The 21753-nt window shown below is 42.3% G+C and overlaps 1 protein-coding gene across 8 annotated transcripts in view; it reads right to left on the reverse strand.

The window, feature by feature from the left end:
- KMT2C (lysine methyltransferase 2C) overlaps positions 1-21753 on the reverse strand; it is a 219778-nt gene that overhangs the window by 36305 nt on the left and 161720 nt on the right. For 7 of the 8 annotated variants that reach the window (XM_075827356.1, XM_075827361.1, XM_075827357.1 and 4 more), the window contains 10 exons: positions 20434-20565; positions 18263-18295; positions 18011-18154; positions 13648-13786; positions 13095-13309; positions 12927-13000; positions 10596-10775; positions 7793-10456; positions 4310-4638; positions 1947-3637 (listed from right to left, as the gene is read on the reverse strand). In XM_075827356.1, coding sequence (XP_075683471.1) covers positions 1947-3637; positions 4310-4638; positions 7793-10456; positions 10596-10775; positions 12927-13000; positions 13095-13309; positions 13648-13786; positions 18011-18154; positions 18263-18295; positions 20434-20565 — 5601 coding nt within the window. The remainder of the gene's footprint in view (positions 1-1946; positions 3638-4309; positions 4639-7792; positions 10457-10595; positions 10776-12926; positions 13001-13094; positions 13310-13647; positions 13787-18010; positions 18155-18262; positions 18296-20433; positions 20566-21753) is intronic. The other variant, XM_075827362.1, reaches the window with a different exon arrangement.

Consider the following 21753-nt stretch of genomic DNA (forward strand, 5'->3'; position numbering starts at 1 on the left):
ATGCATGAATGGAATGTGTAGTGTCAAATTGATTTAATATAAAAAAACAAAATGTGCCCAGACAGTAGGACTTTGATTTTTATTTTTATTTTTTTTTCAAAGCAATTCTGAGACTCACTAATAGGCCTGGGTAACAATTGAAATTTTAGCACTCCTTTCAGTCCAACCATTCCCAACTTTTGGAGATATTCGGTAATCCTATGTTCTCTCCTGGTATCCCATTAGTCTTTCCTCTGGTGGAAGCATAACTGCCTTAAGACTCCTACTGCATTTGAAAAAAATATGTTTTAACACTCCCGTCTCCTTACTTAATTCTGCACTCCGTTCGGTAGCCTCTGATGTTAAGATTTCTTTTATGATAAAATAGGAACGTGATTTGCAGCTTTCCTGATCTATGGCTATCTGGAGGGAATGCTGTGAGAATGTTACTAGGAGGGAGCTACCAAGTGTCCTTCATTGGGACTTCCCTTCCGGCCTTACACAGAATTTATGTTCTTTTGTTTTTTTTTTCCTTTATTTATCCTCATGTGTCCCCCACTTTGTTTTAGGTGGTGTGTGGAAAGGAGAGATATCCTTCCCATTTAGTGGACCTACCCAATAGTTCCTAACTTGTGGCAACGGGTCTTACGACTTAATAATGTTTTACAATTACATATCCCCCTGAACCCCACGTCATGTTCTTTGGGCAGAACCCTCTCGATGTTCCATATAGTACCTGCTGGCTCATTCATTACATTCTCTTAGCCACTAGAATACATAGAGCGGCCAAATAGAGGAGTCACACTTTATCTCTCCAGACTATTGTGAATGGGGTTAACCTTAGTATGCTTTTTGAAACTAGTCGAACGGACAATAGAGATAGTTTTAGGAGTATATGGGATCCTTGGATTTCTTAAACTTCTATTGTCTGATTTGATATGCATATGACCCGTGAACCAGTTTATTCCTTCTATTTTTTATTCTTGTCTGAGATTATATTATATTATTTTCACGGTCCGGGCATGGCCCCGGACCCCGGAAAGAACGTGCAAGCCTTATTACTGCCGTGCTCTGCGGTCCGGGCTCATTGAAAGTAATGGCTGCGGCCATTTGCCAGCCTGAGATTTGCGGGCAGCTCGCGGCTGTCACTTCGTGGCCGGGCGACCCGGAAATCACGGTCGTGCACATGGCTACGGTCATGTGCATGAGGCCTAAGTGGTATGAGGGCTTATTTTTTGCAGGATAAGCTGTAGTTTTTAATGACCATTTTGGGTTACACGCAACGTTTTGATCACATTTTTAGTGGGAGATGAGGCGACCAAAAAATAGCGATTCTGGCGTTTAATTATTTTTTTTTTTTTACTGCGTACGCCCTGCAGATTAAGCAATGATATATTGTAATAGTTTAGACTTTTACAGATGCGGCGATACCAATGAAGTTAATTTTTTTTTTACTATGCTCTAGGGGGAAAATGGGAAAAGGGGGATTTTTTTAACTTTTAATATTTCTTATTTTTTTTGACAGGCTTCTATTAAGCCCTGCCGGAGTAAGCGCTTAATAGGAGAACAAAGATGGCGGACCTGGCGGCCTTCATTAGGCCCCCAGGCAGCAATAGCAACCATCGCCACCCCGAGACTGCATTGCGGGGGGCACGATGAGCTGTTAGAGGGGGTCGCCCCTCCCTTTCTAACGATTTAAATGCCGCAACATTTAACGAGCTAAACTAACGTGATTGCGCTCGAGCGCGATCTTGCTCGTTACTCTTAAGTGTTGGCTGTAACCTACAGCCGACACCCGCATCGTATGGAGCGGGTTCACTCCGTGAGCCTGTTCCATACTTCCCCTACCCGACTCTGGCGTATGGATACGTCAAATGTCGGGAAGGGGCTAAAGTACAGCGAAAGCCAATGATAGAAGACACAAAAATAATTAACATATTTTCGTCAATACATTTACAATTGCATACCAATATTTGGAAAAAAGGGCTCAGAACGTTGTCGGATCATCGCTTGCATCTGCCTCTGTTGCTGCTGTTCCTGTCTTTCTTGATCTAAAAGGTCTTGCAGTAATAAAGGTTGTTCCTCCAAAAGAAGAGGTCTCTCACGATTCTGCTGGAGCATTACTTGCTGAGCACTAGGGTTGCCACCCGAACATGGCAAATCCTGATTTAGCATTTCACCTATGACAAAATTATGGGAACCCTGCTGATCAGTCAAAAAAACAGCATTTGATGGTGATCCTTCTGTAAACCCATGTTTAAGACCTGGTCCCATACTTTGATTTAAGGGATGATCTATTACATGATTAGGGGATGTCATGACATTTTGTGGTATGTCCTGCATTGCATTGAGCTGTGCAGTTGCCATGATTTCCGATGGGGAAACTAATTTTTCGACATCATTTAGTGCTGAATTTTCATTTGTTAAGTTATTAAGCACGGGTGTGGATTCAGGTATACCACACGACTTAATAGTATCTTGGGTAGGCACCTGCAATGGGTCATTAGGCTGTTCAGAATTAGGAGCGCTCTCTTCATCTCCTTTATCTGACCGTTCACTTTTACAAGATGGTACAGATGCGATATCCTCTTCTAGTTGCGGATTTCCAGGGGCCTCCACAGTCTGTTCAGAAGTAACATCTGATGCCTTCGTTTTTAGTGATGCTCCCTCAGTGCTTGTTTCATAAGAACCTTCAGCAATAGTCTCTGGAATAGGATCAGGTATAGCCTTGAGAGTTTCTTCACTGCCTTCTGATTCTTCAGTTTTGCATTGGAGCTCCAACTTATCATCAATAGGTACATTGAAATCCAGATCTTCATTAAACATATCTTTTTTGTCTCCAAGATCAAGATCTGGATCTGTATAAGCAATTATATCAAATTTTCCTGATCGTAACAAATCATCAAGCTGAGGATCATTTGCTTCCAGAGTATCTAACCCATCTAATTCAACCCCTTTTGCATCATCGGGATCCAGATTTATGTTTTCAAGATCATCATCATCTAAATCTTTAACCTCAACTCCATCCAGATCCTTTACATCAAGGTCTTTTTCAGAAGGATCGTCCGGGTCAAGTTTTTCTTCCAATTCGCCTGGTGCCAAATTATTATTCAATTCCTTATTTGAATGGATAGATAATGAAGTATGGAAATAGTTCCCAGTCGTTGAAGGTTGTTCAACTTCATGCATCATGATAGGCAGATTGTGTGTAGACATCAATTGTTCCAGACCAGGAGGAAATTGAACAGGATTGGATAAACCAGTATAGTGAGCGCGTACTGGATCAATAAACCTTGGGCCTTGAAATTCTGGTCTAGGGAAATAGCCGATTTGCCTCTGATGTGGCATAGATTGTTCCATTGGATTAAGAGATGGCCCAAAGAGAATCCTTGGCCTTCCATCTGGTGGCCTGTGACGAAGTTCAATGTAAGCCTGGCCTGATATATTATGCTGTTGAACCTGCATTCCCTGGTGAGGGAAATGTGGCGCTAGACCAGCTGAATTTGTGATCTGGGAATTACTTAATGGTCTAGTTAGTTCAATTGACATATCCCTCCTCATCTGCTGTGGAATCCCTGGAACTTGCATTTGTACTGGAGGACCCAGAAAGCGCTCATGAGTAGGCAGAGGACCAGGGCCCGGCATAGGATAGACAAATCTGTAAAACAAATAACATTTAAAACATCTCACATAACACAATAGGAAGCAAATGTTCTATACAGACGAACATAAGTATCATTTTTCACAAACAATAGTCCCTTTTCATTTAAGTTTTACCCAAAGGAAAACCATCAAGCGGTAACTGCAACTACTGCATGACCACCAAACTCAACCCTTGCAAAGTATCGTGAGCATCAATTGGTCATTGGCTACTTTAGGAAGTCAAATATGCACGTGTAGCATAAAGCAGACGAAAATACAATCTAACAAATTAAAAAACGTTAACGTCCATGTACACAAAACAACTTCTGTTTGACAAACTTCTGACATGTTATAGTGACATGTCAGAAGTTTTGAATGGTGGGAGTCTGAGCACGGAGACCCCCACCAATCGCTAGAACGAAGCAGCTGAAGGAAAGCCGATGTATCGGAGTACGGACTGATAGACTTTCTATTGAGTCCATGCACGATACATTTATTTCCGGAAAAAGCCGAACAGACACGAAGCGGCTGAGCATTCACACGAGCGCTTCAGCTGCTTCGTTCTAGCGATTGGTGGGGCACTCTGACCCCCACCAATCAAAACTTCTGACATGTCACTATAACATGTCAGAAGTTTGTCCAACGTTTAGCTACACTTTAACATGGTGTAAATCATAATTTATTGTACCTGTTTCCAGTGTGTGATCTCATAGCCATGTTACCAATGTCTCCAGGAAACTGTGGTCTATTGAACTGGCCATTACCAGCGAATTGAGTATGTTTCTCATTGGGAAAAGCAGGAAATCGTAGGTTTCCTTTGAGCCCAAGTGAGGCTCGAATGTTGCCAGGATAAGGTGGTGGAGGCCTGTTAAATATTTCGTGTTGCTGGTGCGCACTGTCTTGCCATTGTGTGAGATGTCCACCCTGGTTTAGCTGTAATGGTTCTACTGGTTTCTCTTGCCGGATAGAATTCTTGTTTTGCTGCTGCCTCAAGATCATCTCTCGCAACTTCTGACGCTGTGAAAAAAAAAAAAAAAGAAAAAAATTCAAGGACAAAAAGATTAATATGTCTGATGTATGCTTGAAATAAAATATATAAATACTTATAAAGTGAAAAAAAATTCTAGCTGATCATTTATGGAAATCCTCAATCTAGTATGCGTATTTGCTGTATGGTTGCCATTAGATTGGGAGCATTACAGAAAAATTGCCAGGAATTGTTTTTCGAGCCAAGGAGATAGGGCATACCGCCTAGTTCAGATTTTCATAGTCTATGGGAACCAAAAATAGCAATCGCGGCTTAGAAATACTAAGAGACCTGCAGTGCGATACTCAATAGGAGTTATGCAGCAGGTTTTTTTTGTTTGTAACGGATGCCTAGGAGCCTACAAGCGCAGATTACCCGACAAATTATTCTGCAATATATATGGGCATGCAGTAAGGTTGTCAATGCTGCTTTATCTAAGCTTGCCTACATTTTATCTTTTTTTTTTTTAAACTCGTTTTAGTGAAAATAAACTGACAGTCAATTGTTCATATACATCAGGATAAGAATATGCATCAAGCAGTCCATAAACAATAAGAAATGAGAGCTATCAAGCATACAAAATCACACAGGGCATGTCAGTGGTACGCAGACCACATAGCAGTATGAGAAAAGAAAATAACACAAATATTATTGAAAGGGCAGTTAGACGAAAGTTGCAAATTTATGTAATCCAAAGTGCAATCAGAGGAAACAGCCACCCCCTTCAAAGGACTAAAGAGACTTGGCCATGTGAATGTGTTCCACCCACCAGCACCCCCGACCCACTCCCAATCACGGCATGTGTCAATAAATCGAACCTTGAACCGTACAGTGAGTGAGATTCGAGGAGCAACAACACCCCAGATCAAGTTACATTTAGCCGGGTGACCACTATGTTTATATACAATTTTTTCAAATGGAAGAATATCATTAATCAGTTTACGCCATTGCGCTGTCGGCTACCTATGTGCCATCCAACGTATAGCCACCGCCTTCCTTGCCATAAAGAGTGAGTCCCTGAGAAACACTCTCTCATGTACCGACCACTGCTCCTCCAAAACCAAACCCAACAAACACACTTCGGGCCTGCGAGGTACCTCCTTCCTCAATACTGCAGTTAATAAGGCTACTACATCCTCCCAAAAGCTGAGAATCCACAAACAGTGTCACATTAAATGTGTAAAATCAGCTCTATCCTCCCCACATCTATGGCAGTGCGGGGATGTCATCCTTCCCATATGCTGTAGTCGTATCGGCGTTAAGTAGCATTGATGTATAATGTATAATTGCACCAGTTTATTATTAGCAGCAGGAGAAACCAACAGATGGGATCTCCAAGCCTCGTTCCAATCCTCATCCGACAGCTATGGAATTAGTTCCTGCCATCTATCCTCAACCGCTAGGGGTTCAAGTCGGAATTTAGCATCCAATAAATATGAGTAGATCAGAGAAACATATCCCCTCGTGGGCTGGGTACCCAAAAGTGTCACCAGTGCATAACTAGAGAATATGGTGGAAGCCGGTGGAAATTGAGTGACCAAAGCATGATGAAATTGTATACAGTATAACGCATCCCCAGGAGGTATATTAAAAGCCGCTCGAATCTCACTCACCGACATGACAGAGTTAGCTGCTGTAACCATTTGTAACAGGGTATGTACATCTCTGGAAATCCAATAGTTCTTCCCCAATAATCCAAAAAGATGGGAAAAACTCGGATTATTCCGTAGTAGGGCTTACGCTACAACCCCCTCAAATCCCATTAGGCATTTAGCTTGCTGCCAAACACGTCTGGCTAACCTATGCAAGGGTAACAAAGAGCGGTGTCTAAAGTCATGTGGCTCCAGTACCGGTCATAAGGTTGTCAATCCCAGGACACGAGCCAAATGACACTCCGCATTAGAGGTCAGGGGGTGAGGGGACCCAAGATACCAGGTATCGAAGCTGGCCCGCCAGATAATACAAAAATACATCCGGCAACGAGGCTCCAGCTTCATCCTTAGGTCTCTGAAGAGTAGAAAGTTTAAGTTTAGATTCCCCCCCCCATAGAAAACGGCCCAAACAGAGAGTTCACTATTTTGAAAAAGCGTTTAGGCACAATCACATCTATGTGTCCCGGAACGTACAGGAACTTGGGTAAAACAATAATTTTCAGTATATTAATGCGACCTGCCACCAACAGAGGCACAAGTTTCCGCACCTGCAGTTTATCCCTAAGATAAGTCAGCAAGGGTGCGCCATTTAAAATCAGAAGATCGAGAACTGTACCTAGCAATAAGAATCACCAAATATTTGAAGGCAGGGGTAACTCTTAAACCACAGAATTCGGATCCCCACCCACAATCGTCCCGTCTCAGGGGCATCAAATACGACTTCTGCCAATTAAATCAATAAACCAGAGTACCTCCCGAAGTCATTAATAATCGAGATAGCCCTAGGAAAAGTAGCATTAGGATTAGCCATAAATAGCGTCATGTCGTCAGCATAAAGACCTACACGGTTCTCTCTAGGGCCTATTCTAATCCCCATATACGCGGAATCTTGTCTAATTCGAATAGCTAGGAGTTCAATGGCCAATGCAAAAAGAAGCGAAAAAGGACACCCATGCCTCTATGGAGGCAAAAGGAAGGGGACAGTACCCCGTTCACCAATACCTGTGCTCTAGGAGAACGATACATCATAGATACCCATTTAATGAAACCCTCCACAAATCCAAACCTGCGCAGCACTGCTAGTAAATAAGGCCATTCAACCAAACCAAAAGCCTTGGCGGCACCAAGAGAGGTCAAGACCCAGTCCTGCTGCCACCCCCCCATCCGATCTGCGACACAACCTACACTCGTCGTACATTCTCAGAAGTGGATTAGCCTGGAATAAACCCACACTGATCCGGGTGAATGACATCCTTTATCACCGTACATAAGCGATTAGCTATCAACTTGGTCAATATTTTGTAATCCACTGTTAACAGCGAGATTGGTCTATAGGAACCACATTCTTCAGGGTTTTTCTCAGTTTTTAACAATACAACTATGGTTGCGTCTACACATTGTTTTTTAATTTCAGGCAGAAGAATTAATTTTTTACTAAAGCATGCACACCCCTTATGTATATCAGGTAATTGGTCAAAGAATGAATATTTACCTGTCTTGCTTTCTCTTCAGAGTCTGCGAGTGACACATTCATTGAATTTTGGGCATCAGGCATACTAGTTGCTTGCTGAATGTTACGAAACTGGTGACCTTGAGGACTCACAACTATGTTGGTAGCACCACTAAAAGCTTCTTCTGAAAACGGTCTTTGTTGATCAGCTATATCATGTGAACCTCCAAACCCATCTACAATCTGCCCATGAGGAGTCATTGGTGGCTGTTCAAAAGGATCCTGGTTGGTAAATATGTCTGGGGCGCCTGGGCCTGACATACGAGGATTTTGGGAGATTGCATCAGGTCTCAAATAAGTACCTGACAGAAGATGTACTCTGTTTGGTGTAGAACGACCAAACGTCTCCTGAGTGGAAACCAATCCTGATCGAACCACAGAAGAACGATTAAAGTTTTCTGGAACACCTGGCATAGGAGTTCTCAGTGATTGAGAATAGGGATCAGGAAGAATGGGTCTAGGAGTTCGGTTTGGAATAGAATAAGAGTCTGTGGGAGCAGGCCTTGGCGTTCCAGGGGGCTGCGAATATGGATCTACAAGAACAGGCCGTGGTGTACCTGGGGGCTGAGAATAAGGATCTATAATAATAGATCTCGGAGTCCCAGGAGGATGAGAATATGGATCTGAAGGCATTGGTCTTGGCGTGCCAGGTGGTTTACAATATGGATCGGAGGGAACAGGCCTTGGTGTACCAGGTGGTTGTGAGTAAGGATCTGTAGGTACTGGTCTTGGAGTTCCAGGTGGTTGAGAGTATGGGTCTGCAGGCACTGGCCTTGGTGTACCAGGCATCTGAGAGTACGGGTCTGAAGGCATTGGTCTTGGCGTACCAGGTATCTGAGTGTACGGGTCTGAAGGCATTGGCCTTGGTGTACCAGGCGGCTGAGAGAATGGATCTGAAGGCATTGGCCTTGGTGTACCAGGTGGCTGAGAGTACGGATCTGAAGGCATTGGCCTTGGTGTACCAGGTGGCTGAGAGTACGGATCTGAATGCATTGGCCTTGGTGTACCAGGTGGCTGAGAGTACGGATCTGAAGGCATTGGCCTTGGTGTACCAGGTGGCTGAGAGTACAGATCTGAAGGCATTGGCCTTGGTGTACCAGGTGGCTGGGAGTACGGATCTGAAGGCATTGGCCTTGGTGTACCAGGTGGCTTGGAGTACAGCTCTGAAGGCATCGGCCGTGGTGTACCAGGTGGCTGAGAGTACGGATCTGAAGATACTGGCCTTGGTGTCCCTGGTGGTTGAGAATATGGATCTGAAGAAATAGGCCTAGGAGTAGCAGGCTGTTGAGAATAGGGATCCATGCCAGGTCTTGGAGCTCCAGATGATGAGGCAAAGGAATCATGGTGCCTTTTACTTATAGTGGGCTGAACAAATACATCTCCAGAAATTGATCTAGGAGTAGATAGTGGTTGACTGTAAGGATCCATTGTTTGTGTAGGTGGTCTTGGGGTAGGTGGCTGCTGAAGATAAGGATCAATCGCTTGTGTTCGTGGAGCGCTTGGTGACTGTAAATATGGGTTATTCACTGGTCGTGGTGTTCCTGGAGGCTGTGCGTATGGATCCTGTGCATTGGGTCTTGATAAAGACAATGACTGAGGGTCACTATGTTGTCTTATCAGTCTAGGTGGATGTGCAAATGAATCATTTGTAGAGGAACGATGAGATGCTTGGCTATAATGATCATAAGAAAAATTCTCAGGTGGTCGTGGTGTCATAACAGGCCTTTCATACTGGTCTGTAGATATTCGACGGGGTGTTGGCAGTGAAGTATAAAGATCCTGTGGTGACTGATTGGGGCGAAGTGGAGTCTTAAATGGGACAGGACTACTAGGTGAAACACCTGGAGTGGGAGTGAGAGGTGGCCTTGCATATGGATCTCCTTTATGTTGTGCCAGTGATTGTCTTTGAAACATCTCAGATCTGGGGTTTTGTTTAGCAAATGAGTCATTGTTTGGGACCAAGAGACCATCTACAACCTGATCTGCATTATGTAGCATCCTTGACGAAAACCCTGTTTTTGAAAAATGCTCTGAGGACATCATAGACCTTTGGAAATCTTCCATCTTTATACCCAGATCACCACTGGAGGGAGATGAAGAGGGATCTCTTAATGGTGATGGTTTAGTATCCAAAGATTCATTCCCAGCTACATGTCTTGTAGGACACATATCCATAGGTGACCCAGAATTCCTCCTGTGGAAATTCTGACCGGCAGGTGGTGGTCTTGGTGTTCCTACCATTTTAGCATATGGATCCACAGGTGATGATGGTCTAGAAGTTGAAGAACCAGGCGAGAACATCATCTGTGGTGACTGTGGCTGAGAAAGCTGAAGGGGGTCCAGCATGGAAATTCTGGTTGGTGTTGGTGGTGGAGCTTGTGGCTTCACAAAAACATCATCTGAGAATGAAGATAAAGTCTGTTTGGAAAAAACGTCTTTATTAAAAGTCTGCTGAATTGGAGACATATTTTCACTATTTTGTTGAGGTGATGAAGGACTTTGTGTTCCGCTGTTTGGGGTGTCATTCCCTGACTGACTCGAGTGATGTTGGCATCCAAACTGCTGCTGTTGCTGCTCATTCTTTACTTGCTCAAGTTTCTGAGTTGCTTCAATTTTTGCTTGTTGCTTGCTCTTCTGACGCATTTGCTGCAAAATCAGTGGTCAGGAAGTTAAATTAGGTAAGAGTGGCGTTCAATGATTAATTGTGTTTAATATACAGATCATAGCTTTTTTTAAACAAAAATAAAACCTGTGTGAATTATGAGAAAGGTTGTAAGAGCTGTACCTGTCTGAATTTCCACTCCTGCTCATGTTCAGATTCTCTGTGCCTCATGGGATCTTTAAACAGATCTGAATCAATACGCGAGTTGAGTTCAACGATTTCATGCTGCTGCCGCTTCAAAGTGTCATTTGACATTTGTACTTTGTTGATCCGTAGAGCAGCTCGGTTATCTCTGGCCTTTTGCTGCAAAACAAAACCTGTTTTAGGTTCGGTCTTTAATCATTTTAATACAAAATTGACAGTTAAAATACATGTACAGGTGCAAGAGTTTAGCCATACTCTTAAAGAGGTTGTCCGCTTTGGACAATCCCTGCTTGTTAGTGATCTGCTTAATAACAAAGTACCCATCTAAGTGTGTGTGCCCCTGCAGGTACCCCCAGCTGTAATCTGTGTGGAAACCTATTATTCATTTTTCAATTTCACTGAATTGCCACCACAGGGGAGACATTAAAAGGTGTGGTCTAGTTTAGTTTTTATTTTTATTTGCCCACATATACCTTTCTTATAACAGTGTGATAGGCCCAAAGATCAGTCCTATGTAAAGCACCCATGAGCTAACTGAGTATGACTAAACATGGCATCATTCATGTGACATGTCGCCGCCCCCCCCCCGCACACGTCATGTGACACCTAACATCCTGCTAGAAACAGGGTTACATGACATACATGTGTTGGGGCCACATAGAGGACACTTCCATGGACTAAGTGGAAAGGACTAATGGTGGAGTAATGATGAACAACAGCTTTACTGTGCGTGTATGGACAGTCTCTAGATGATCTATAAAATGGCTGCCTGTCTCTTGGTGATGTCATGTTGTTAATAAACGTTAAAAAATACACGCACATGAGACAGCGAGAAGATCTAGGAATTGCTCCACATACACTGACGGACATGATGAGATGTTGCTGCATGTAGAAATACTTTATCATTTCTGCTCCTCAACCTATTATTCACCGGATACCTGGACAGTGTTAAAGGAATGCCAGGGGTCACATGACTGATGCCATGTTTAGCCCATTCAGTTACCCAATAGTGGCATTACTATGGACTAATGTGAGAGCTAAAGGTGAGTAAGGAGCTGGCTCACGGGCTGAGCCCGCTACATACTCAGCGAGTGTCGGCTGCATGTTACAGCTCACACCTCACTGCAATGGCTGGAATCCGCGAAAACTCTGATCCCGGCCGTTTAACCACTTAGATGGCGCGGTCAGTAGCGACTGTGGCATCTAAGCCATTAGACCCCTCTGACAGCCCATCATCCCACACGACGCAATTGAGGGGTGCTGATGGTTGTCATGGCAGCCTAGGGGACAAATGAAGTACCCAGGTTTGCCATCTTTGTGCTCCTATTAAGCACTGCCAGGTGCAGATCTTAATAGGAACCAGTAAAAAAAAAATACTGCCATACATAAGCCCTCATACGGCTATATTATGGGAAAAAGAAGGTGGTGAGGGTTAAGGCTTTTGGAAGGTGGTGAGGGTTAAGGCTCTTGGAAGGTGGTGAGGGTTAAGGCTCTTGGAAGGTGGTGAGGGTTAAGGCTCTTGGAAGGTGGTGAGGGTTAAGGCTCTTGGAAGGTGGTGAGGGTTAAGGCTCTTGGAAGGTGGTGAGGGTTAAGGCTCTTGGAAGGTGGTGAGGGTTAAGGCTCTTGGAAGGTGGTGAGGGTTAAGGCTCTTGGAAGGTGGTGAGGGTTAAGGCTCTTGGAAGGTGGTGAGGGTTAAGGCTCTTGGAAGGTGGTGAGGGTTAAGGCTCTTGGAAGGTGGTGAGGGTTAAGGCTCTTGGAAGGTGGTGAGGGTTAAGGCTCTTGGAAGGTGGTGAGGGTTAAGGCTCTTGGAAGGTGGTGAGGGTTAAGGCTCTTGGAAGGTGGTGAGGGTTAAGGCTCTTGGAAGGTGGTGAGGGTTAAGGCTCTTGGAAGGTGGTGAGGGTTAAGACTCTTGGAAGGTGGTGAGGGTTAAGGCTCTTGGAAGGTGGTGAGGGTTAAGGCTCTTGGAAGGTGGTGAGGGTTAAGGCTCTTGGAAGGTGGTGAGGGTTAACGCTCTTGGAAGGTGGTGAGGGTTAAGGCTCTTGGAAGGTGGTGAGGGATAAGGCTCTTGGAAGGTGGTGAGGGTTAAGGCTCTTGGAAGGTGGTGAGGGTTAAGGCTCTTGGAAGGTGGTGAGGGTTAAGGCTCTTGGAAGGTGGTGAGGGTTAAGGCTCTTGGAAGGTGGTGAGGGTTAAGGCTCTTGGAAGGTGGTGAGGGTTAAGGCTTTTGGAAGGTGGTGAGGAAAAAAAAAAAAAGGACTGCAACATCAAGGGGTTAAGACTACACAAGACATGGTAGGACTGAGGTACACTTACCACATATGGGGCCCTTTCTTGTGAACTGGCTTTTCTCCAAAGTTTTGCAATCTGTTTCACTCTTGTGGACCAATCTAAAAAAAAAACAATAAAACGTACATGACCAGTTATAGTCCAACACGTAACACATAAATAACACACGCAATAGGTAAATTTAATGGGCGTTACCTGGAAACTCTTCCTTCAAGTTTGGGAAGTTAACATTTGTATATAAAACAGGGGCAACAGTGGCCATTTCACCAAGAGCTTCTTCTTTCTCCCATTTTAGTGTACTCCTCTGTGCATTAGACATGGTATCTCCTTCTGTTTCCATCGCAGGAGATTGTGCTGGCCACACATTGCTAGGGTCGGGCACCATGCAATGATACACTGGGTTCTTATCCCTGGTAGGGTAAAGAGATGGGCATCTTTATGAAGGTGTGTACTCAAAAGATATAAAAGTGTATTAAAATATGCTATACATCAATAACTATCCTGCACTTTCAATGCAAGTAACAAAAAAAACATAAAAGCACACTAAAACAACTGAGTGGAGACGTAAAGCTGGCCATACTCATTAGATAAACGTTGGCAGGATCAAAGCATGTTAGATTTCAACATGCCCAACCTTTTGCTCGCCCGAGCGACAAGCTGCTGCCAGTGTCGCATGCCCATTGCATTATGGACACAGTGGAGCAGGTCACAAATATCTTTTTTTATACAATGTCAATAATACCAATACCTGTTATCTGCAAATGGTGGCTGTGTTAATGGAGGGAAAGCACCAAGTCCAGCTCCTGGCCCAAGAGGGTTGTGTTGAAGGTGTGAGTTGGGTGGTAACATTCCATTTACCATCGGCATTCTTGAAAAAAGGCCATCACCTTAAATAAAGAAAAGATACATCAAGATGACTAAACAGTACAAATTACAGACATTTAAAAACCACGTTCTTATCTTCGCAATATCCGTTAAAAATGGGAAGTGAACAAAACGTGGGTGGTGGTGCGAAAACTTGTTGAATTCGGTTACTTGGCAGTAGTAAAATCATTCGACAGATTTATGAAAAAACGACAAGAATAAAAAAAGCAAATGTCATTTTAAGGTTTACTTTGTAACAGACACAGATGAGCTCCTACAACAAGAAAAAAAATTGTAAGTGATTGAGGAATGAGTCTATTTCTATTTATTAGGCAAACGGGAATTGGCATAACACTACTGGCATGTCTCCTTTAAAAAGGGTTGTAAACAAAAAAAACTGGCACAACTAGAAAAAAATTAATCTACCCATACACGGAATGACTAGAAAGTCAGCAGGTTTTTCTTTTTCAATTTATCACTATTTCATTGTGAGCTCTTTCAGCCTCCACATAATGCGCTCTCTGTCCGGACACTGAATGAAGCAGCGCTTAGCCCCAAAAAAGCAGGAAGTAGAAGTCTCCTTTATACTTAAGAAACTTCTTTCGGCGTTGGATATAAAAAAAAAAATATATGCATCAAAAACTGCCCTTTGTGAACTTGGTTTAATAGTATGCATGGCACAAACACTTATGAGGTAAGAAGGGAAGATTCAATTTTGATTGACTAGTAACGGAGCTCAACTTCTATCAAAGACAAAACGTGAATCACCTTGAAGAACTGCGGACCGTCTACCTCATCTTAATACTGCATTTTATCACATTGCCATTTTATTCGGTTACTGAATAGAAAGTCCATGTACTAAATTCACCGCAAGAGATTTCCAAGAATTTTTATTTTGCAAGTGTATATTTGTTTCTGTTGCCCCGGGGACAATGACCTACAGTAGGCTTCACATATGAAATACAATGAACAGTAGTTTTCCTTCGGTGATTTTACGCACCTACGATATTGGAAACCTTTAACGCAAAGTAACATCACAGGAAAGACAGACATTCACGTAGCGCGGTCAGAATGTGAAAAAAAATTAAAGTTACTTTGAGGGCACCATGTAAAAAAGACCCTTAAACACGTTTTTATTTTTAAGTAAACAAAGCTCAATCATTGATAAATGACAAGTTCTGCAACTTTTTCATTTTCTCACCATTTCAGATCTCTGCTTGCTGTCAGTGAATGGAAAACTGTGCGGAATGCATAGTAGACAGGATCATGATTTATTATCCACGCTTTATTTACATGAATCTCTTTAAAGGGGTTTTCCAGTCCCTAAAAATTGATGGCCTATCCTCAGTCGGGGTCCGACTCCTGGGACCCCCCCGCCGATCAACTGTTTTGAAGGGGGTGCAGCGCTTGCTCGAGCACTGCTTCCCATTCATGTCTACTTGCTCACTGTAAATAGTCGACACACTTTTAGCGGTGATTCACAGTATTGCAGCCTTCTCCCATTGAGAGAAGGACCCCGAACCATCAGCTATTGATGGCCTATCCTGAGGATAGGCCATCAATTTCTAGGGACTGAAAAACCCCTTTAATAATAGTTTCCATATTTACCATTTGCCAGAAAAATGTCCTAACTAAATCAACCCCATCATCAGTAATGGCAGATTTTTGTATTCAATACTCTACATAAATAAACAAATACAAGATTCATGGTCTGTCCCACAGTATAAATGCCTTTTTGGAGATCTGACCTAGTCTTCGTAACAACCACTGTTGTAGTAGTAGTAATAATAATAATAATAATAATAATAATAATAATATCATGGGGGGGGGGGCAGTAGTGACCGTTAAACCAAAAAATTAAGCAAAATGTAAAGAAAGAAAAAAAAAATGGAGTCGAAAAATGAAGTGACCTGATTGGCTACAATACTAATCCACTTTGATGCATTTTTTCCCTCTTGTAAATGGTATAAACTGAGGTCATTTATTAAAACGTTAACACGTGAACCTCTTTATGGAAATAATTTTAAAGGGGTTGTCCAGGATTTAAAAGGGAATCGGTCATCACATTTTTTTTTCTACTAATCGAGTCCCAGTATTTAGTAGGCCACTTTAAACCATGTGCACACATACCTTTTCTGCTTTTCTAGCATCTTCTTTTCTGATATAATTCCCTTTATAGTTGTACGTAAATCCCAGCACGTGCTCCTGAACCCAGCGTCTAACCTTGCCCAACGTCCCCCTTCCTCATGAATGACAGTGTCAGGCTGCGGAAACGTCACCCTTACCTTCCCAGACATGGCACAGAGGACTCAAGCATGGAGTTGGGCGGATCCAACACAACTATGCGCCGTAGGCCTTTGAATAAGTTTCCCACAGTACTGCGCATGTGCCTTACAGATAAAGCACGACACAAGCACAATCCGTCTGGGAAGGTAACATTGATGTTGCCATAGTCTGGCCCCATCAATCATGAGGAAGTAGGAGTCGGGCAGGGCTAGATGTGGAGACCAGGAGCACGTGCCAGAATTGGAACCTACAGCTATAAAGTGAATATCAGTAAAGAAAATGCTAGGAAAGCAGACAAAAGGCATGTGCGCAAATGGTTTAAAGTGGCCTACCAAACGCTGGGACTCGTTTAGCAGGGAAAATTGTGATGACCGTTTCCCTTTAAAAATTAATGGCCTATCCTTAGGACTTTTCCCATAGGATCCAATATAAAATGCTAATACAGTCTTGATACAAAATAGACGGGCCACTACTGTATGATCTACACACCCTCAACGGCTGCCATACCATCTTACAAAGTGTATTGTCTTTCTTTGGAATCTATGATCAACCTATAACAATAGCTTACAAAACCTGTCAAGACTGTAAATCCACTTAAATGTAGGGATTTTGCTTCTTTGTTCAACCCCAACTGACATATATACAGTGACAATGCAAATATAAAAATACATTTGCCAACCGAACACATGAAACCTCACGATTGACATGGCTGACAAATCAAACACAAATGGAAAGATCAATGAAGCACAGTTTGCGTTGCACTGTTGCCTATGCCAGGTGATACAACTGATCTTTGCATCCATGATGCAAATCTCCTAATTTATGTCGACAAGTGCTCCAGGATTAAAATTTGGATCCTTTTTCTATTTAATTATTCAAAAGGTTTTAAAATATTTAAAAAAAACTACATAAGAAACATGTAAACGTAAAAAAGTGGAGCTTTAGGGTTTAGGAAAATACGTATGTTTAGAGTACAGGATTTACATCTCAATAGCTTGTAGGAACAGAGGGTCTGGCACCTTTGACTTCGCCAAGATGGACCCGTGTGGGACCCATTTTTTCACAGATCCCTTATAAACTTGATTCTATTGAGGGATCCTCGAAAACGGGCAAAAATAGAATATGTCTTATTTTTCACGGGTCGCTCACAGGTCAGTTCTAAAAACAAATACCTTGAGTTTTATGCAGCCGTGTGACGGCCCATTAAACGAGATGTCCGTCACGCAGCCATTTTTACCGTTCGTATGAATAAGGCCTAAGTCATGTATGGCTTTAAAACGTTTACAAAATAAATCTGGAAGTTGTGGTGAATTCTCACAACATGGCGCATTCTCTGCAGCTTTTTCCGTGTCCACCCCCCGAGAGCCCTACTCTTTCCAATAGCATTAGGAGTGCCTAAAAACCATATAAATACACACTGCTCAGTATATTCATATGTAAATGTTCCCTTCCATACATGTGTTTCCCCCAGGGACGCCTATAGGCATAGGCCCACGGTGCCTAAAGGTAATTATAGCCTTGTATGTGTAGAACTGGACAAGGAGGGGGCACCATTTCTGTACTAAAGAAACCCTATCTGCAAACAAACAGTGGAGTCAGCCCCAACATGGCCTTCACCAATAATGACGGACATCATCTTATGGGAGCTATGATGTCCGTGGGGTAACCATTATATAACCTGCAGAGCTGTAAATATCTGTAAGTAATACTTTGTCTTCGTATGGTTATTGGTCCCTGCCTGTTGCTATATAGTGCATTCTTAGATTTATTTCAGCCCACAACATGGCAGCTTCCACCACTACCACTAACAATACACTGAATAAAATGGAACAAAATGTGTTCTGAGCTTCCTTGGCCATAAATTAGAAGATACAATGTTGCTGCTTAAAAAGTTGATTTTGTGAAATCCCTTCATCTGGTCGTTCTATAGATGAGAGGCTAAAACCAGGACTGAAACTTACCCTGGTTGTGCAAAGGCAAGAGCTGTGTATGTGGAGGATGAGGATGAGCTGAAGGTGGTGGCGGTTGTGGCAAAGATGACGGATGGGTAGCTACAGGACTCAGCACAGCAGTAAATAAATCTTCAACATCTTTTCCTTCAAGTTCTGCAAACCCAACAAAAAGAGTAGGAACCAAAGATTTTTTTTAAAAACATTTTGATGAAAATTTGTTGGCGCCACGAAAAAGTGTACTCCGAGGATGGTCATAGTTACCTGGAATTTTAGACAGTTTTTCCAAAATAGCACCTAACGGAGGGAAAAAAGTAATAGTGAAATATTAAACTTGAAAATTGCGTGGTTATGTAAAAACAAATAAAAATCACTTTATAAAACAAACAGAAAAGGAAATTAAAACACAAAGCGAAATTGTATAGCAAAAACGCCATATTTGTATAAAATTTACTGACTTAAAGCAAACCTGTCATTATACGCTCTTCTATTAGCCCAAATGACAAAAAATATTGTGCCCTTTGGCTAACAGAACCTAATAAATAATACAGTGGACTAAACTATCAACAAAAAATCTGAATATGTCTTTGTGCCATCTGGGCTAATAGAGCAGACCCATCCCCATATGCTGCCCTTACATAGGGCAACATAGTATGATGACAGACCCGCTTTAAATAAAGCAAAACTGCAGTGGAAAAAAAACTGCAAGTGAAAGTAGTAGAACATGAATGTATAATACAGAAGTGGACAAAATTACTGTAGACATCAGGAGCAATGCAAGAAGAAACAAAAACACAGAAATAAATATAAAAAACAACCCAAAAAGTTAGGCACCCGCAGTGGATTTCTAGGTGTATCGATTACCTGGCTCCTAAAATGTTTAACGCCCTCGTCGATAAACTAATCTATCAGTAAAGTTTGAAGATGGCTTACGCATGACGGAATGTATGAAAACAATGGAGGAGGGTAACCAAAACCGGCGCAAAACAAAAGTGGAGCAATTGCCCACAGCAACCAGTTTCGAGCTCCCATTTTAAATATACAAAAGGTCAATATAGAAATCTCTCTCATGATCTTTTTATACGCAGGACTGCAGCTACAACTAAAAGAAAGAGTCATCATCTATTTGGCCATATTTAGAAAAACGCTCATAAATTTGCAAATAATACACGCTTGCGTTTTTGTTTTTTTTAAAACAAATCACACTGTAGATACCAGCAGCAAAGCGCCTATTAGATAAGTTAGGAGATAGAGAATTGATAAACTGGTGACAGAATCCCTTTAATAGAAGCACATAGATGGCAGACCTTGGGACCTTCATCAGACCCTCAGGCTGCCATGACAACCATCGGCACCACTCTATCGCGTCACGGGAGGGCTCCCCCTATTTCGATAGCTTAGATGCTGCGATTGCTATTGACCACTAAGGTATTAAACAGCTGGGATTGGAATAATCTACGATTTCAGTAGTTACAGCCGAGTGTCAGCTGTAATACATAGCAGACGACAGCATCGCATGGAGTGGGCTCAGCCTATTCCATACAACCACTCTCCCCCTACGACGTACAAACACTGTTTTTGGTCGTAGCAGGGACCTGGATGCCTTTCTTAAAAGTAGCATTACCCTTTTTTGATAGTAGATCACTGGATATGGGCTGTTAATTTAGGGATTTATTCCGATTGCCATACTTGAAGTTGAGAAGTAATTTTTCCACTAAGATGAGAAAAAACTGTCTTCTACCTCACGGGGGTTTCCTCTGAATCACGAATCAATGTAGGTCAAAAAGATAGTTTGCTGTCTGAAAAGGTTACCATTGATCATCTTTGGGCTGGTGGGCAAAGCAATATCAGATCACCAAAAACTTCCACAGAACTCTATTTTAGGTCTATGAACTGGGTGGACTACACCGCTTCTGTTTCTGGGTGACTGACCGTGAAAACAAACAGGAAATGGGGGGGGGGGGTGGGCTCTTTTGTGGAAGCGGTGTACGACTATTGCAAAAAGAGAAGCCAACTGTTCCTGTCTATGAGAATGATGGCCCTCTATGCAAAATATGTGACCGGAAACGTTATGTAAATGTTACTACATTTATAAATGCACCCAATGCACAATTGATTTGGGCTGAAGGCTTCGTGATCTTTGTTGCAATGAATTTGTAATATGCTGGTCCTACATACAGTCCTGGAATAGGGAGAACTGCGCAAAATATAGATTCTAGAATCCCTTCAAATAGATAATATAAGTTCAGTCCTCCTCACACTAAGAGAGATGCAATGTTCTAGACTGTCGAGTACAGATAAAAAAAAACAAAAAACTATAGAACACGTCGGGATGAACTTCAATAACTGTGCGGCTCTTCCATCTCTATCAATTCAGGGATCTGCATGAGCCAATGGAAAACAAAAGCAGATTTAGATAGGGAAAAAGATTTTACCATCTGTAACCATCTTGTCTAGTTCTGGACTGAGAATCCCATCCAATTGGTCTTCGCTTAAAGGTCGGGAGCTCTGGTTGACATTGTTGTGGGACAGTGAAGATGAATCATCGGATATTATGTCAAGCCCCACTAAGAAGAAAAAAGTGATGTCAGTTTCCGAAATGATTTTTTTTTTCTACACAAAAGGAGATGTGCTTTCAGGAGGGCATTCTAACAACAACAACAAAATCACATAAAAGAGAACACATATTGTGAGTTCTCCTACAAATTAACACCAGAGTAGCAAGAAACAGAGGGAGACCATATTGGATCAATAATAGAAGATGATGGCTGAGACATACACGCATATAGAGCATACCTAGGTAAAAAGCCTTTGCATTGTGTAGCTAAAGCGAATGCCCACCTGTGAACACCATCTTATAGTTTACATATCAAATTATTTTACAGAAACCTTTGAGTGGCTGAGTAAATACGTAGTCTTATTTATTTTATACATAGCCTAAGTTATAGCCAGTGAATTCCCTGCTTTTTAAGGGTCTTCACACACCAGACAACGGGACAGTTTTACTACAGAATCTAAAATGTGTTGAAAAATACGCCAAATTTTGGTGCGTTTCATTTTACACTAATTTAAGAACAGATGTTTGTGCCTCACTAGACACTTTTAAAAAGTATGGAAGTAGTGTGGGTTTTAAATATGCCATACCAAGCCAAGAGTTGGTATAAAAGAGAGAAAAGAGTCTAGTATGTCTAGCAAGATGCACCATATTTATTATACAGTGTGCGCCACTGTGAGAAATTTAACGCATATTCTGACTGCCCGGTCTAAATTTATCCTATCTAAAAAAACAAGGATATCTGGGCGCTGATGAATGAAGGACATAGATAGACTGGAATTCCTTTAAGAGTCGTTTTATTTCATAGGGCTACGCTTTCAACACCAAACAGGTGTCTTCCTCAGGCAAGTGTGACACTTGCCTGAGGAAGACACCTGTTTGGTGTGGAAACTGAGCACTGAGACCCCCAATAACTGCTAAAACGAAGCAGCTGAGCGCTCACACAAGAGCTTCTGCCCCTTCATTTCAGCGATTGGTGGATGTCTCAGTGCTCAGCCCCCCACCAATCAAAACTCCTGACATGTCACTATGAGGTTTCAGAAGTTTGTCGAAGTTTAGTTACTCTTTAATCAAAGGATATCGGTTTTCAACGTATATACAGTATAGGCATACTGAAATCTAAATTTCAGAAACATCAAGCATTGAACATATTCACATAACAGTGTAAGAGTGTTCTGCAGAGTAAAAAATGTAAAAAAAT

The sequence above is a fragment of the Rhinoderma darwinii genome, chromosome 5, assembly GCF_050947455.1.
Source record: "Rhinoderma darwinii isolate aRhiDar2 chromosome 5, aRhiDar2.hap1, whole genome shotgun sequence".
Taxonomy (NCBI): Eukaryota; Metazoa; Chordata; class Amphibia; order Anura; family Rhinodermatidae; genus Rhinoderma; species Rhinoderma darwinii.